Source organism: Trachurus trachurus (assembly GCF_905171665.1).
Source record: "Trachurus trachurus genome assembly, chromosome: 9".
Classification (NCBI taxonomy): Eukaryota; Metazoa; Chordata; class Actinopteri; order Carangiformes; family Carangidae; genus Trachurus; species Trachurus trachurus.
This window is the reverse complement of record NC_139895.1, coordinates 15,532,503-15,549,408: the sequence shown is the minus strand read 5'-3', so window position 1 is coordinate 15,549,408 and position 16,906 is coordinate 15,532,503. Positions and strand designations below refer to the sequence as shown.

Genomic DNA, 16,906 nt, shown 5'->3' with positions numbered 1-16,906 from the left:
TTGAACAGACTGATACATTGCTGTATAACCAGTTTAACAAATTGATGAGATATGATAGGAAATTTCCTGTTGAGACTTGGTAGACAAACAAGTAGGCTACTAGTGAATATCTTTCCAGGTGGATAAAGTTGCCTATCCCACCTTTTAATACAGTAATGCTTAGGTTACTGCAACTGTCATCAGTAATGGTTTGAGTGCTGACTTACTTCAGTCCAATGGAGTAAATCGAGCAGAAGCAGAGGCATGTTTGTAGATGATCATGAGATCATCTGCAACCAGATTTGAATGATTAATGATCTGTTTCCTAAAGAGCAGTGGACAGTTTGTTTTGTTTCTGTATTAACTCTTTCGCGACCACACTAATTCCTCAGCACATCCGCTCAGGACCACATGTTTTTGGCTATTTGTTTACCTTTTATCTCACGTCGAACCGAACTCTGTACATCACCTAGAAACAAACGGTCTTCACGTGGTTGAAGAGTGACTTTCCAACGTGCTCCTTGAAAAAACGGCGAGTTTTTCCGCCGTTTCGTTCGTGAGTACGAAGTAGAAGAAGAGAGCTGGGTTTCTCCAAAAACGGAGCTCCCGCTCTTTCAGAGAAAAACGCACTTTTGTGTCAAGTGGCAATCTGCGGTACTCTGCAGTGTGGCATGTCTCCCAAATCATTTCTACGGCTAAATAAATATATTTGTAGGCAAATCTGGGGGGTGTGGCAGCTTGGAGAGCAGCGGGGCGGGTCTCTGGCTGCAGCGCAGCAGCTCCGTGACACTGCTTTATAATCAAACACATGCACATCTTTTTTTTCTTTCACTATAAAGAAAACACAAGGAACTACCAACAACTTCCTGCCTAAGAACATGTGCAAGTTGACATGGTTTCACTCTGCTCTATTTGAAGTCAATAATGTGCTTTCCTTCTTAGGAAATGACATCATTGGCATCTGTATCTGTCTCTAAGTTACTGTGACTGTATCCGTTTTGTGTGCTTTGTGTTTTATTTAGCATTCCCTTGAAAACAAACTGGTTGTTCATCTCAATGGGCTATGCATAAAACATGTTTTAAACAATATAGAAAGAAAAAAGGAACTGGTCCCAAAATTGAGCTCTGGGGCTTCCCTAAAGGTAGAGGTTAGACAATAGGATGTCAACCACCTCAAGCTATAACCATATAAACCATATCCAGTGTTGCAATGTGCTCATGAGAAGGTTGTGATCAGTTGTGGCAAAGGTTGTGGACAAGTTTAGAAATATAAGTGCATAGTCACCTCGGAGTCAGCAGTCCTTGAAAGACCATTAGTCACTGACTAGCACAGTCTCAGTGCTTTCGTTCTCTTGCAGAGCCATAGGGCAACTCAAAAACTGGTCTACCGCTGCTATTATTTCAACAGGATTCATAGATAAAATAATGATGGATGAAATTCCAATGGAAACTAATCCCCCTAATTCAACCAATTATCTCTCTTTTTTTTTAAGGAGCAGTTTCCTCTGGTAAAGCAGATTTCACTAAGATACTTCGTCACATGATTTCTTGCCATCTCACTAAGTTCAAACTCTGAGCCTAACCCTGAACTCTGAGTTGACATACTCTGTGAAGTGAAACTCTGAGTTTTCAGTTTCAGAACAGCTGATCTGAGTTAGTTCAGTCGACTCGCATTATGTTAACTCTGAGTTGAGCTCGTGCCTGACAACTAGTAAAAAGCCATCATCAATGGAGCTCCGATACTATGAGTCACCATGTCAACAAGGGAGAAAAGAGGAAAAGGACATTTTCCGGGAAAAAATAACAATGCTGAGGCCATAATAAGAATGCAGTCATCCCTTCAGTTTGAATCTAACATCACTTTCTTTTAATATTAACCTTTGAGAAACGATTTTCAATGTTTCTTTTTTTATTATTATTTTTATTTATTCATTTAATTAACTCATTGAGTGCCGCGCTCCTTTCCAAAGTTTTAGTCAAGTGTACCGGCAATTTAGACCATTTTTGACTTTTTATGTAGAACCATAGTGTATTCTATATTATTGCCACCAACACATACTGTAGCTCAATTGAAAGGTTTAACTTTATGCTTCAAATAGCCACAAACCGTTTGTTTCTATGTGCCTCTGTTCCTGAGAAAAGTCAAGCTAAACATGGCTGGGTTTCACCAAAATCCCTCCTTTTTTTCTAGAAAAGGAGATAGAGCGTCTTTTATGAAAGGTGCTCTGTTTGTGCCTGTCGCTCTTCTGACACTCGCATTTCTGGATCAAAGGGCTCGTATAAGATAAATATACACAACAATTGTTCTATTCACAAAACCACCATCGGGGGCGGGGGGGGGGGGGGGGGGGGGGGGGGGGGGGCGCCACTAAACAACAATAACACAGACGCACCGTGCCGTGTCACAGCCTCTCGCCGCGGAACGTGAGGGTCTGTCGGCCACAGCGGCTCCGGAACACCGGTCCCGCCGGTGGTCGCGGTCCTTCTGTGGTACGGGTCGGTGACGGCGGTCTGCTTTGGCCCAGAGACCATCAGATTTTACCGCGGGAGGACTTTGGGGAGGACACGGTGTTGCTCCAGATGAAGACCAGGCGGGACAGTCGGCTGAGAGCTTCCTGTTTCTGCTCCGAGCAGCTCGAGCAGCTGGAGCAGCGCGGGTGAGAGCGCTGCATCTGCATGCAGAACTCCGTTTGCAGAAGCTGAGTTATGATAAAAACTTCCAGATCATGAGCTGTCATGTGACTTTGATCGTCATCTATTTCAGTTCTCCTCGTCGTAGAGTCCCCAAATTTACATATAATGTGTATTAAAGTGTCTATTTTCATAATTTAAAAAAAAAGCAAAAAACGAAAAATCTCGTTTTTGGCACTCAACGCATGGGAACGAAAAACGAGAAATTACGTGGTTGGCACTCAATGAGTTAAAGTGCAGTTTGGCTGAAAATGAAATATAAAAACAGCCATGATTTGGTTTTATTCATATTTGACATGGACTAATCGTTTATGCAGTGACTATTTCAACTTGTAGCAGCTTTTTACCCACACACATCCTGTTTCCTTCTGAGTAGTAGATGAACCTGTGGAAAAAGGCAGAGGTGGTGCTCACCTCCACCTCCACCTCCACCACGTCTGACAGAGGCAGAGGAGCTGGTCTTGAGTCAGGTCGCTGGGTGACCAGAGGCTGAGGGCGTCACTCACCCCAGGACCCCAGGTCCTACATTAGAGGCAGACACACACTGTAAGTAAGCGATCCGGTCGTTTTGGCTAACTTCTTGTCAGCCGATCGAGTTAGCAGCCCCCGCCCTCGTCATGGATCTATTGGTCCTCGTCCCTACGTCACCACATTCACGCACATCCCTTGGCTGCACACACAGAGAGGACCGCCCCTTTATGCCGTTCTCTCTCCTCATTGGATAAAGGTTGTAGGATACAAGGAAAGTTTTCTCCTCTGCTTACAGCAGAGCAGAGCGACTGACAGACCCGTGTTTCAGACCAAGCACTCTATATAAGTGATTGCCATCAGAAGATATAACTATTTAAGACTTATATTAACACAAACATTCCGCTTACTTCTGCTTTAAGGTGTGGCCGATGCCATTTGTGGCAGTGATTAGTTAATCTCGCAGAGAGATGAAAATGAAGAGGTTCAGATCTCAGTGGTGTAGCTTGATATTTGACGTGTGGCCGAAGAATATTGTTCTGACGGCCTGATGAGAAGTGAGAGGCAACTGTTCGGTTCAGTCCTCATCAGGGAGTGAGAGTGTCACGGGGTGACTATGGGGAACCAAAGTATGGGGGAGGGAGGTTCCTAGGGGAAGACTTACCTGGTGTACCCAAGATGGCCGCCTCCAGAGTCCCAGGGTAGGACTTACCTGGTGCACCAAGATGGCCGCCCTCAGCTGCAATCAATACACAAGCAATCAAGCTCTCATTGACTCACCCATCAAACCTGATGTGCTGCAGGTGTGCAGTGACTAGACTGTGTGACGATTGGGCCACAAGCTGTGTGTGGGTGTGTTTTTATATACCTTCAGGTATGGGATTCGAGGCGGCAGATCACAGAACACACGGGGAGCAGAGCTGGTCGTGGAGAGGACTGGGAGCTGAAGGTGTGGTGGAGCTTGGAGGAGCCGAAGCAGGACGGAGACAAAGGATCAGTACGGAGCTAAGTGCCTCTCTCTCAACCACATTACTCTCTGCTCATGAGAATGAACTGCTGTGCCCACTCCATCACCCTGGCTGTCTAGTGGAGTGTTGCGGGACCCAACCTTAAGTGTGATTTGCCTTACCTGTTTTCTTTTTGTGTGTTTTTGCCTGCCTTCACCAGCGTTGGGATTTTTGTGTGCTGTTGCCCTGATAGGATGCCATCATCGTGTAGTCGGGCCGTAGCAACCTCTGGCTGATTCTGGGTCACAGTGGAGCCCTAAAAACAGCAACTGAGAGTAAAAGAACTGGACCCTACACCTCCAGTGGAAACACAGAGAGAGAGACACAGAGAGAGACCCGACCCGTACCCTGCAACCCTGCTTCCCCCCCCCCCCCCCCCCCCCGCCTGGATGGTTTGGACTCACCTTTGCCTTAAACCCCCCCCTTCCACCTCTAGACCATAGACTTTTTTATCTCCATTTTTGTGCAAATAAAGAGACTGCTTTTTTTTTTACAGTTCTGGTGTCTTGGTGTCTGGTTTGCTCCTCTGAGTAGCGCTTGAGAGTCAACACAGGCAGTTTCCGCCTGTTACAACTTTTAAACAGAAGGAATCCTCTTCCTGACAAAACAATGTGAATTATTTATGCTTCAACATGATCGGACTGAGATGGAAAGGACTCAAAGGTGAGAAAGGCAAAGCTAAGACAGCTGGTAACACTAGACTAGAATGAGTGGTTTGTGTCTATTGTGTTTCCTCTTTTCTTTTCCGTATGCGTGTGTGACTCATAGTTTTGTGCTGTCTTTCATCAACCTCATCATCCCGCAGTACATCTCTGTTTCAAATTCACTGGTCCATGCCTCTATTCCCACATCCCCTCAAATGACACATCCCTGCATCCCCTTTAGCCTACATTTTCTCATTCTCTTCGAAAAAATCTGAGATCTAATAAGCGTGTTTCTCTTTCACTTCAGTGTAGCCTATCTATTTTCTCGAATTTGCAATGACCCCTTAAAATCTAACTGAATAGGGATCATGAACTATTTTTGATTAGGGCTGTTTCTGTGCTGTTATTGGATCTAAAATCTGATTGGGATCTCTTGGAGATACGGCAGTGGCTCAGGAGGTAGAGTGGCTCGTCCAATAATCAGAGGGATGGCGGTTCAAATCCCGCTCTCTCCCAGTCTCTGTCGTAGTGTCCTTGGGCAAGACACCTTACCCACCTTGCCTCGTGTGCATGTGTATGAATGATGGTGGTTGTCGGAGGGGCCGTTTGGCGCGAAATGGCAGCCACGCTTCCATCAGTCTGCCCCAGGACAGAGTTGTTTTAGAGGTAAATGCAGAGACTGCTTGCTGAAAAACTGCCCTCGACAGGCATGCACGGCAGTGGTTTTGCACGAGTTTACCTCAAAAACAACTCTGTTTCGTAACCTTCCGTTATTATCTCATAGCGTGGTGAATGTGCAGGTCGCAACTTGTCCACGAGAGAATTTTGGAGTTGCTGGATTGTGTATTTGATGAGTTTGATGAGGGAAACCAAAAAATCCCATGAGCCTCCATAGTGTAGCTCTGAGCAGCTCGTGGTTCTGCTCCACCGTTCTAAAAATAGCTTGCACCGACAATTAAAGGTAACAAACCTACTCCTATAGGGATTATGGCAATGGGCCAATTTGCCAAAATGTTGAACTATCCCTTTAAGGATGTGACCCCTGAATTGGGGACACACATAAAGTCTCTTTGCTGTGCTCCTGTTTTATGCTGGGACAGAAGCACACCAGACCTGAACACAACAAGACGGGACAAGATGGTTAAAAAGTCTAGGACTGTAATTGTCAGGACTCAGGAGTTTGGACTCAGTCGGTCCTTTGTTCCCAATATGAAATTCCCCAGGAGGAAAGTACCTCAGCCAACATTAATTTACCGTAGGCGAAAAAAAAAGAAGTTGTGATTACTCCCCCCAGCCCAGGTGGTCCTGCCATGCCTCACACCCTCCTGGCCTCTGACTCAGCTATGTTGTATAGTACTTGTCAAGACTGATATACTGTAAAACAAGCATGTTACGTGATAAGCATACAGTAAAGCTATAACTGTGTGGGCCTTTCCAAATAGACCTACAGTACAGTATTAGAAAGTACAGCAGGACTGGAGGCAGGTGAGAACTGATTGAGAAATGATTGGTTAAGTGTTGCATCACTGGTTTCATCGCCCTGAGGCAGCTGAACCCATCACACTGATGACAATGATGACAACAGCTCAACAAATGGAAAGATGTCCAGAGGCTTTGAGTGTGGCCGGGTTGATTAGTACAATAATGGTATAAATGAATAAAAAAAAAAAAAAAAGATTAAGGTGAAGCAGCCTTATACGTCACCATCACTTATCCTGAGTAATCATTAATAAATTACTTGCTTGGTTAAACAGTTACTGGTGCCCTCATTTCTTGGTTAGGACGTGAGTGAGCCAGACAGTGTTTGCTGCATAGTGCATTTACAGTAATAATGATCAACACTCACGGTCTTGGGGGTGTTTCCACTGGCATAAATCTCCTCTTTTTGGGTGACACTGTTGAATGATTGAGATGATTGAGAAATCTGTGAAGTTGAAGTGAAGTGAAGTGAAGTCTTTTGGATGTCATTAGATTATTTTACTATTGAAAAAAACAACTGCAGATCCAGCAGCAACTAATTTTCTCCTAATTTTCTCTTCTCTCTTCTCATGACGACTATTTATAAATTCCCTAGGCTTTAAATTGCCCAGAGTTCAGAAGATCACTCTGTTTTATAAAAATAAAATAAACAATCTTTGTGAAATGTTGTCATAACAGTTAGAAGTCTGGAGTAATATTGAAGATATTTAAAGCAGAAGTGAGTGATATATTTGTGTTAATATAAGTCTTAAATAGTTATATCTTCCGACAGCAATCACTTACATAGAGTGTTTGGACTGAAACACGGGTCTCTCAGTCCCTCTGCTCTGCTCTGAGCCGAAGAGAAAACATTTATCGTATCCTACAGTTTTTATCCAATGAGGAGAGAGAACAGCATGCAGGGCTGTGTGTGCAGCCAAGGAACGCCGTGAATGTGGTGACGTAGCGACGAGGACTGTTATGGTGCGTTCAAGGAAACTCGTATTTTTCCGACCGTGAAGTGGTACCAGTTCGATCTGGTACGAGTTCACCGGTCGGAAGTTACGAGTGGCCGTTATAGTGACTTTCACCGGTAAAACAGGTCGGAAAAACATGAGTGGGTTGCCTGAAACGCTACAAAGTCGTAAGTTGTGACTTGAAGCTGTAATTTACGATTTCAAAATCCTGCCTGGAACGCAGCATTAGCGAAAACGACCGGACCACTCACTTCTGCTTTAAGTCTGGAACAAAGTGGTGAACCAACCCCAACCCCAACATCCACACCACACCAACCTGACTAAAAACTCCCAGAGGTCAAATCATGGACCAAGGACGTGTAGTATTTCACTATTCAGACATGAAGTCAATGACCAAAGTTATTCCAATAAACAGTGAAAACCAACCTAACCTTTTAAACCAGACAGTGGAGACCAAGCACTGGCGTTGATTTGGCATGAAGGCACCATTGACTCCTCAGTCAAACAATGACTGTAGTGTATTATACTCCTTAACTTTTTTTACTTTAATATCTTGAGAGAGGGAGATCTCATTTTGGACCAGAGATGCTCCAGGATTCGGCATTTTTGTACACTGATCTTCTTCTTGTTAATAAACTTCTTTTTTGAATACAAGCGAAGACGTGTCAGCGGTGATCCCTTCTTTTCATCAACACATCAATATACCACATGACTCAATTAGCCCCACATTATTGAGCCACAGGTATCACAACATTTATGTGGTGAAATATTTCTTTTTCTTTTTCTTGGAGTAAAACTGCACATTCAGAGGGGTATTTCACAGAAACTCCTCACCAACTTCTATCAGTGCACCATACAGAGTGTGTTAAGTTATGGTTGTACAGTGTGGTTCTCCAGCTGCACCATGGAGGAAAGGAGAGATCTGCAGTGTATAACCAGAACAGCTCAAAAGGTCATCGGCGCCCCCCTTCCACCCCTGGAACAGATCTACTCGGCCCGGCTGAGGAACCGAGCCGAAAAAATCAGGTCTGACATGACACACCCAGGACAATGTCTCTTTGACACCCTCCCCTCTGGCAGACTCAGGATCATGAGGGCACGAACTGATCGCCTGAGAAACAGCTTCTTCCCCAGGGCAGTGAAAGCCCTGCTGGAAGCCTGAGATGGACTGTGGCAACACACTGACACACTGCACTTTATATTATATATGTTTTCTTTTTTTATTGTTGTTATTATTTATTGCTTAGGCTTTTAGGAGGAATTATTATTATTAACATTATTTTAAATGCTGCTATTATCTGGGAATGCCTCAAATGGAAATTTCGTTGTATGATATACAATGACAATAAAAGCATCTTAATCTTAATCTTAATTTCAGAAAAGAGGTTCAACAAACTCGCCTCTCAGTATGTTCACTGAGTTGAACTTGTGCCTGTAAAAAGCCATCATATACTGTGATTCACCATGGTAACTGGGGAGAAAACAGGAAGCAGACAATTTCTTGGGGAAAAAACCATGGCTACGGCCTCACACTGATAAGAGTTTTAGATACGGTCGTCTTTTCATTTTGAATTTAACATCACTTTTTTTTTTATATATATAAGCTATTGAGAAAGCAGTTGAATGTTGTTCAATAGTTTTTTTATTTTAATTTGATTTCTTGATTGCTCCTCACTTTAGTTTTATTCATGGGCTATTCCACACAAAGTAAAAGTTAATTCAATGGATATTTCAGCTTGTAGCAGCTTTTACCACCAACAGTCTCTGTCTCCTGTCTCCTAACATCATGCTGAGTAGATGTATAAGAAGACAGAGGTGGTGCTCACCTCCACCACGTCTGACAGAGGCAGAGCAGCTGGTCCTGAGTCAGGTGACCACAGGCTGAGGACGTCACTCACCCCCAGGACCCCAGGGCCGACATAGAGGCAGACACACATCTACAGATAGTAGGTCTACTATACAGTAAATTATCTAATGTTATCCTCAATGCGGCGGCAAATTAGAAACACAGACTTTGGAAATTGGGTTGTTTTGTTGGGTTTCTTTTGTATCTGTAAGAAATAAAGAAACCCACACTGCAGAGCAAGAGCAATGCTCATTCTTCGTTTAGCATAACATGTGTCATCGGCTGGTGAGGATGGATGCAGACATGGAGACTTTTGGCACAAAAAATGAAAAATGAGTGGATGTATAATATGGGGTGACTTTTAAAAAGGCTTGTTGTTTTTAAATAAATCAGCTGCAGGCATTGTTTTCTACCAATGTCTGCCAGCAATGTTCTCAGTTGCTGTTGCCACATCACATTTCTACATCTTTACTTGTTGTTACATTTACAAATGTTTGTGTGCGTGAGTCTACAGGTATCTGGAAAATAATAGCTGCCATTCTGAATCTATAAAAATGTGCAGGAACTGGGAAGCGATAGTGCAGCTTGAGAGCACTCAGATGTTAGTCCTCCGTGACTTATTGGACCTAATCATCTTCACATCATCAGTCTCATTTCTCTCTGGTGCTGTTAAACCTTACAGAGGCACCAGTCATAGACCGAGCCCATAGAGCCCTGAGGAAACGACCTGACAATGATGAACCCCCTCGGCACTTTATTGCCCCAAATAAAATGTGAATTATTCATCTTTTTCTGACTACTGGAAGGTGATTAATTAACTGGAAAAGTGCTGAAAACAAAGAGGATTGTTCAGATGTGAGAGCATGTCAGCCACAACGTGCGTCCGGAGAATACTGTTCAGATAAATGATAGACTGTACGAGAATCGACACCACTTGGTTCAGGGGACGAGAGCTCATCTAATCGGGATGAATTCTCCTCCTGACATAAAACTATGTGAATTATTTCTGCTTCAGCATGATCGGACCGAGAAGGAAAGGACAGGCCCTGTCTGACAGCTCCGTCAGACTCAGGGTTTCTTCAAGTAAACCGTGCCAGCGAGCAGGTTAGGTTCACAAGGTCAGTTACCATGGTGGCTGACGCAGAGTTTAAGTTGGCTCTCACTCTGGAAAACCCAGAGTTTGCCTCATCTCAGGGTTGACGTAGTTTTCACATTACCCGCTTTCTGGAATACCCCTCATTGCATTGGGTGCAACTTTCAACCACATTGGTTTAATTTATGGCATGACAACAATTTACATAGAAATCAGTCACTGAACTCAAATAAATCTTTTTATTAAATTCTATACATTTCGTTCATTCTGAATGGTTAGGGAACAGGCAATACATAGTTTGACAAATTAATATGAATAACAACAACAACAACAACAACAACAATAATAATAATAATAATAATAATAATAATAATAATAATAATAATAATAATAATAATAATAATAATAATAATAATACAAGATGAGGTATAACAGAATCACAACAGCAGTGGGAAAAAGAAACGAAAAAAAAAAACTCAAATTTGTGAAATCAGCACAAGAGTAGAGAACATGTGAGTAGAGAGCATGTGACGGAGGTTATACTCCCGCATTCAGATTTCTCCTTTTTCAAACATTGTACTAATTTCACAAAACTCTTGAGGCCTGGTTGGTGAACAAAAAGACGAAGTGCATGCATGTAGACATATTGCATGTGAGAGAACATAGTAGTTTCTGTGCAAACATCCTGGTGTTCCACATCTCACATGAACAGGCTGAGCTAAATCATATTCTCGTTTACACACATACACATAGGGGCTACAGCTGTAGCACATGCAGCACTAAGACTGAAGACACTTTAAAGTATTAAAGAGACAAAACAGGAACACTGGCAATCCAGAAAGACCACCGAGGGCCAAACCAAAAACACAAACACACGCGCCTTATTAGAAAGAGTTTAAGTCTTGCATGCCGTATGCGGTGCACAGGGAATCTCTTGACATTGTGTTGTAAAAAGCACATTCTTCTGGTTTGCAGCAGATGGCTGTACTGTAGCAGTGCCTTCCCATTGTCTTAAGGCAGGTAGGATGGGAGTGTTTACATTTATTTTGCTGCACAGTGTCCGCACTGTTCACAGAGACATCTTCAGCACTGTGAAGGGAAGGCGTGGGAAGCAAAAACAAATAAACAAAAAAACATGCAGAAAAAGGCCGATCAAGACAAATTAATCACTCAGTCAAGCCAAACAGTTATTTAACGATGCTGCTTCCACCGGTCCACACAACGTTATTGTTACTTAAAATTACACAGGAACTACATTCATTTCAGTTAGCAGTTCAGACAAACCTGCTTCCCGTCAGTGAAAACATTATTTGCTGCATCGTAGTTATTGTTTTTCAGTGTGAGCAAGAAATGTGATTCTGTTCATGTCGTATTGGAAGAAAGAGGATGAACAGACACAACTCTACACCGAATCTAAGATGCATGTTTACTCATTAAAAAAAAAAAAAACGTTCAAGACGCGTGATTGATGCTCCCCCACCCATGTCCGGTGATCACAGCCAATGGGATGTATCAAAACACCGCGGTGACCTGTCTGTCATCACATGGTCACAATGATCTGCTGCCTGTTCTCTCCTTATTTGGGCTATTTGATGTGGGCTTGTGTGAGGTGCTTTTCAACAATCAGTGTGTTATCAGCAGTAGACTGACATCAGCTCTTCAGTGTGGAGAAGCAGCAAAAGCACTGGTAGATAAGCTGAGTGATTATAGCTGCTGTAAAGACACTGAAAATGTCCACATAAAAGACTATTGTCAATGTAAAAGTTCACTTTGTAGCCCTTCACTCTGTCTTGAGCCACAGTTTTTCAACCTTTCAACTGTGTTGTAGCACACTAGTGCACCTGTGTCTGTGGCTCACAGCTGAGTAACACAACCGATACGAGTTTCAATGGAGCGCTTTAGGAGCTGCCGCAGTCTTGGCAGGGCCCGATTCCTCCCCCAACTCTAAGCTTTTCCAAAAACAAGTCAAGGAGCGGAACTTCATCGTAGTAAACTCATCCATCTGTCATCATATAGATTATCATCAATTTATCATCTCAAGCCATAGTAGATTGTAAACATTTAAATTACATAAACAGTTATCACGAAGGAGGAAATTTGCCTTAAAAAAGTGAAACTGTTTTTGAATCAGGCTCACAGTATTTTTGCTGCTAATTTAAGACATTCCGATATGGGAGTCTATGGGGACTGACTCACTGCCGGTGAGTCGGCTGAGAGGACCCTAGTTATTATTTTCACTGTAATAATGGAAAATCAACAGTATTTAAGCGCCATCCCTCGCTCCTCCTATCTGATGAAAGGGACTTTTTACAGGGACTTTTGCTTTTGCTGCTCTCTGTGGGAACTGTTTGTCTTACTCTATACTCTATAATTAGTTGATTTGTTGATTTGATAGGTCTTTATCTCGTCCTGTTTGGTGCCATGGGATAATTGCATAATAATATGATTTGGCAACATACAAATACAATTTAATTATCTGGTCGTTGGGGAACTGTGTTTTTACGATGCTGCTTTAGTTGGCATGTCTCAGCCTTGGAGGTTGAGTTGCTTGAGTGCTGCAGTTATGTACTTGTGTATGAATTACAGCAGTTTAACATATCACAAACTGTTGCTCCAAAGTAAAAGGGCTGTTTGACAGTGGAAATGTTTCAAATGAAACAAACACTTTCACTGACATTTGACTTTCTTCAGCGGGCAAGCTTCTCTACGCTGGGAGCTGATCACTCAATTTACTGAATGTGACACACTTTCTATAGATATAGGCCCTTACATAATCCCACGCAAATAAACTGAATCATCACTTAAACTGAAGAACTCGTTATTGCGTTGAAAAAAAAAACAACAACTCCTCAGTCAAACAGAGACAGATCAGTGCAACCTCACAATTCAAGAAAGAAATAACACATAGTATTTTTGTTCCCGTCACACTTCAGTACTGAACTGATAAACAAAGGCAGCTTTAACAGACACTAAAGACACTTTTTTAAAAAAACAAATCAATAATGTAATTTGGTTGGAAATCCCTCTTAAAAACAGTGAGTCACAGTTTGGTCGACCTGAACCTTTGGGATTAATGACAATAAATAAAAAATAAATAGGAAAAAACAACGTCATTGTGATAAATCACTGAACAGGTCTGAACAGAGGGTTACCTACCTATCCTGTCCTCACTGTAACAGTGTCTCCACTATCACTGATGACACTGTGATTAAACTTCAATATATATGAGTATGTGTGTGAGGAGTGGAGGAGGCTACAGGTGAGTGTGAAATTAATGTACGTGAGAGACATATCCTCATGGCTTTAGTAGTACCTGTGAGTGTGTGTTTGTTTGACTATATTTGTGGGGTCTGGTCTGGGAGTGTGGTATACTTGTGGGTCTGTGGTGCCTCGTGTTGGACCCCTCAAGTATTAGGGTTGCTTGAGGGTTAAAGCCAGCTTTAAGGTTGAGGAGGTTTAGTTGTGATGGTTGGGGTTAAGGGGTAATGGCGTCGGGAATACAACTGTGTCTATGACGAGTCCCCACAAAGATAGTTGTACAGACGACTGTGTGTAAGTAGTATGTGTCAGTACGTGCATGTGCTTTAGCTGAGAAGCTCCAAGTATGTGACAGGCACTTTTCCCTTCAGATTTCCTCTCTCTCCGATCAGCCAGTCAGAATCCATCCCAGGCACCGTGTAGACTGTGATCAGCTGCAACACAGAGACACACACTGATTAACATGTGCACAGGGTTCCTACACATTTGAAATTTCCAAATTCCATACTTTTTCCAGACCCTAATTTCCAGATTTCTCGGTAAAAAAATTCAAATAATTTGTGATATTTGAGTAAATAGTTGTGCATTATATAAAAAAAATCATGCAATTAATAATTTGTTTTCATTTGTATTCTGAATGTGTATGCCATTATGTAACCAAATAGTTTCCAGGAGATTTTAGCTATAGGTAGCACATACAAAAATAATTAACCAGATAACTTCAGATAAGACCAAACCCAGATAAGATATTAAAGGACAATTCCAGGCGAATTCAACTAGGGGGTGTATTTTCATATCATTTTAGGTCTAAAAGAAGGAATCTGAAGATTTTCAGTTTAATCGCTCCTGTTTTGCGGTAGTTGCATCTGTCCCCGCATCCCCACGGCAGCAATGAATGGGAGTGAATGTAAGTTCCGCTGTTTAGGCTGTTTACAGCCCTCAAAGCCGCAATTTTTTTCCACAGACAGCGTCAGATGGCTACTCAAACATGCACCGAGAAGTTTATTTACTTCAAGCAAGCCGGCATGTTTGTAAAACTAGATCTAATTCAAAGTCTCCCGGAGTCTCGCGCGAGCCCGAAGTTGCAGTGCGCGGTGTATTCAGGCGCAGTTGGAGCTACCGCTTGTGTCATAAACACAGGAATATCAACTCTTTACTTGCTTGAAGTGTTTATTTTTTCCACAGACAGCATCAGGTGGCGACTCAAACATGCGCAGAGAAGTTTTTTTTACTTGACGCAAGTCAAGAGTTGATATTCCTGTGTTTATGACACAAACGGTAGCTTTTCCCACTGCACCTGAATACACCGCGCACGGCAACTGGGTCTCGCGCGAGACTCCGGGAGACTTTGAATTAGATCTAGTTTTACAAACATGTTGGCTTGCTTTAAGTAAATAAACTTCTGGGTGCATGTTTGAGTCGCCATCTGACGCTGTCTGTGGAAAAAAATTGCGGCTTTGAGGGATGTAAACAGCCTAAGCAGCGGAAATTACATCCACTCCCATTCATTGCTGCCGTGGCGACGCGCGGACAGACGCAACTACCGTAAAACAGGAGCGATTAAACTGAAAATCTTCAGATTCATTCTTTTAGACCTAAAATGATATGAAAATACACCCCAGAGTTGAATTCGCCTGGAATTGTCCTTTAAGATAAATATATTTCCATACAATAATTTCCATTTTCCATAGAATAATTTCCATTTTCCATACTTTTCCAGACCTGGAAATGTATAAAATCAAATTCCATACTTTCCATACTTTCCATACTTGCGTAGGAACCCTGTGTGCAACAAGAGCAAAGGCTAACAAAGGTTTCAAAGCTAAATAAAATATGTAGAGCCTCATCTAGTCTCATGATGGTGATATGCTGACACAAATCACATGTTTGAATTCTATTTCATCACACATTAAAGCAGAAGTAAGCAGAATATTTGTGTTAATATAAGTCTTAAATAGTTATATCTTCCGACAGCAATCACTTATATATAGAGTGTTTGGTCCGAAACACGGGTCTGTCAGTCACTCTGCTCTGCTGTAAGGAGGAGAAAACTTTCCTTGTATCCTACAACCTTTATCCAATGAGGAGAGAGAACGGCATAAAGGGGCGGTCCTCTCTGTGTGTGCAGCCAAGGGATGCACGTGCATTCGATGACGTAGGGACGAGGGCGGGACTGCTAACTCCATCGGCTGACAAGAAGTTAGCCAAAACGACCGGATCGCTTACTTCTGCTTTAACACCTCCCACGCACTGACATGGGAGGGTCTGGGGTCAAATGATTTACTTGCCCAATGCACCATATAATCCAGAGTTACTGACCGGATTTCAGTGTCCACACCTTTTCCTGTTGGTACAGCCACAACAGAGCTGGACAAAGTTGCTGATGACACTAACCCAACATTTGCTGCAGCCTCCACATTCATAATACAGCTGTCATTTTCTCGTCCAGCACCCTTGTGTTTCAATGACAAAAGTAAGTAAAGTAACCATCAAAAATCTGGTCTGAGGCATACAGTATGTGCCAAAAAAGTTTGGTGCACATCATGCATACATCCTCTTACGCACAAGCTCAGTGACCACACTAGTGACCACAGTGACCACGTGGCCTAATGAGTCTCTCAGTGAACGTTAATGTTTATTACACAACAAGTAGTTCCGACCAAGCAATCTGATTGGTCAATAAGACATTTAGAACGTGCTCAAATCAGCATTACAGCACGGCTGACTCATCACTGAAAATATTACTTCGCCATGTCATGTTGTTTATACATCTCCATGGCAACATGGATTTTTCCCCTTTTATTTTCAGAAACGTCATTTATTACTCGTGAAAATAAATCACAAACTACATTGACCTCCTGTAGGTTGTTCCTGACAGCTGCCAACGTCACATTTATAGAACAATTATGTTATTTTATTTTTTGTTAATATATTGTAAACTTCCCCGTTACAGCCGAGAGGATTTTCTCCCTCCCATGTGTGTAACGTTACAAAGTCGGAGAGACACTCGTTGTGATCGCGGTGAATATGTTTTTTTAAAATATGGCCTGGAGCTGAATATTTCATTAGATAAAACGGAGGTGATTACCTGTATGTTTCTCTCTCTCCCTCTCTCTTGCTTGTGCCTTTGGGGCTTTTAAATAATCTGGAGTAATCGTTTGGCTTTCTCTATCAGCTGTGTCGGCGACACGGCGCTATAACTTCATTTACATGTAGAGTTTGCGGTTGTAGAAGCTACATCTGTGAAAGGAAAAAAACGGCATCTTTGTCATAACTTGGGCGAGTTTGTGCATTTTTGTTGATTTAGTTCGGGAAAGTCCGAGACCGCGTTAAAACATGAACGTCAGCTCAGAGTTCACTCATCTGGGACTAGAAAATCATTTCTGTTGCACACCCTCTCGGGTAATATTGCTTAATTAATGGAACATGTGCATCATGACTTGTGTTGTTGCTTCACTGCAGATGCACTGGTTCCCTCAGTTGTT

At 42.5% G+C, this 16,906-nt stretch overlaps 1 protein-coding gene across 2 annotated transcripts in view; it reads right to left on the bottom strand.

Annotated features, from left to right (window-relative positions):
- Positions 1-12,491: 12,491 nt before the first annotated feature.
- The window catches only part of LOC310991568 (endophilin-B2-like), a 33,923-nt gene continuing 29,508 nt past the window's right edge, over positions 12,492-16,906 (bottom strand). For both annotated transcript variants that reach the window (XM_083979321.1, XM_083979322.1), the window contains one exon: positions 12,492-13,855. In XM_083979321.1, coding sequence (XP_083835447.1) covers positions 13,748-13,855 — 108 coding nt within the window. In that variant the 3' untranslated portion in view covers positions 12,492-13,747. The remainder of the gene's footprint in view (positions 13,856-16,906) is intronic.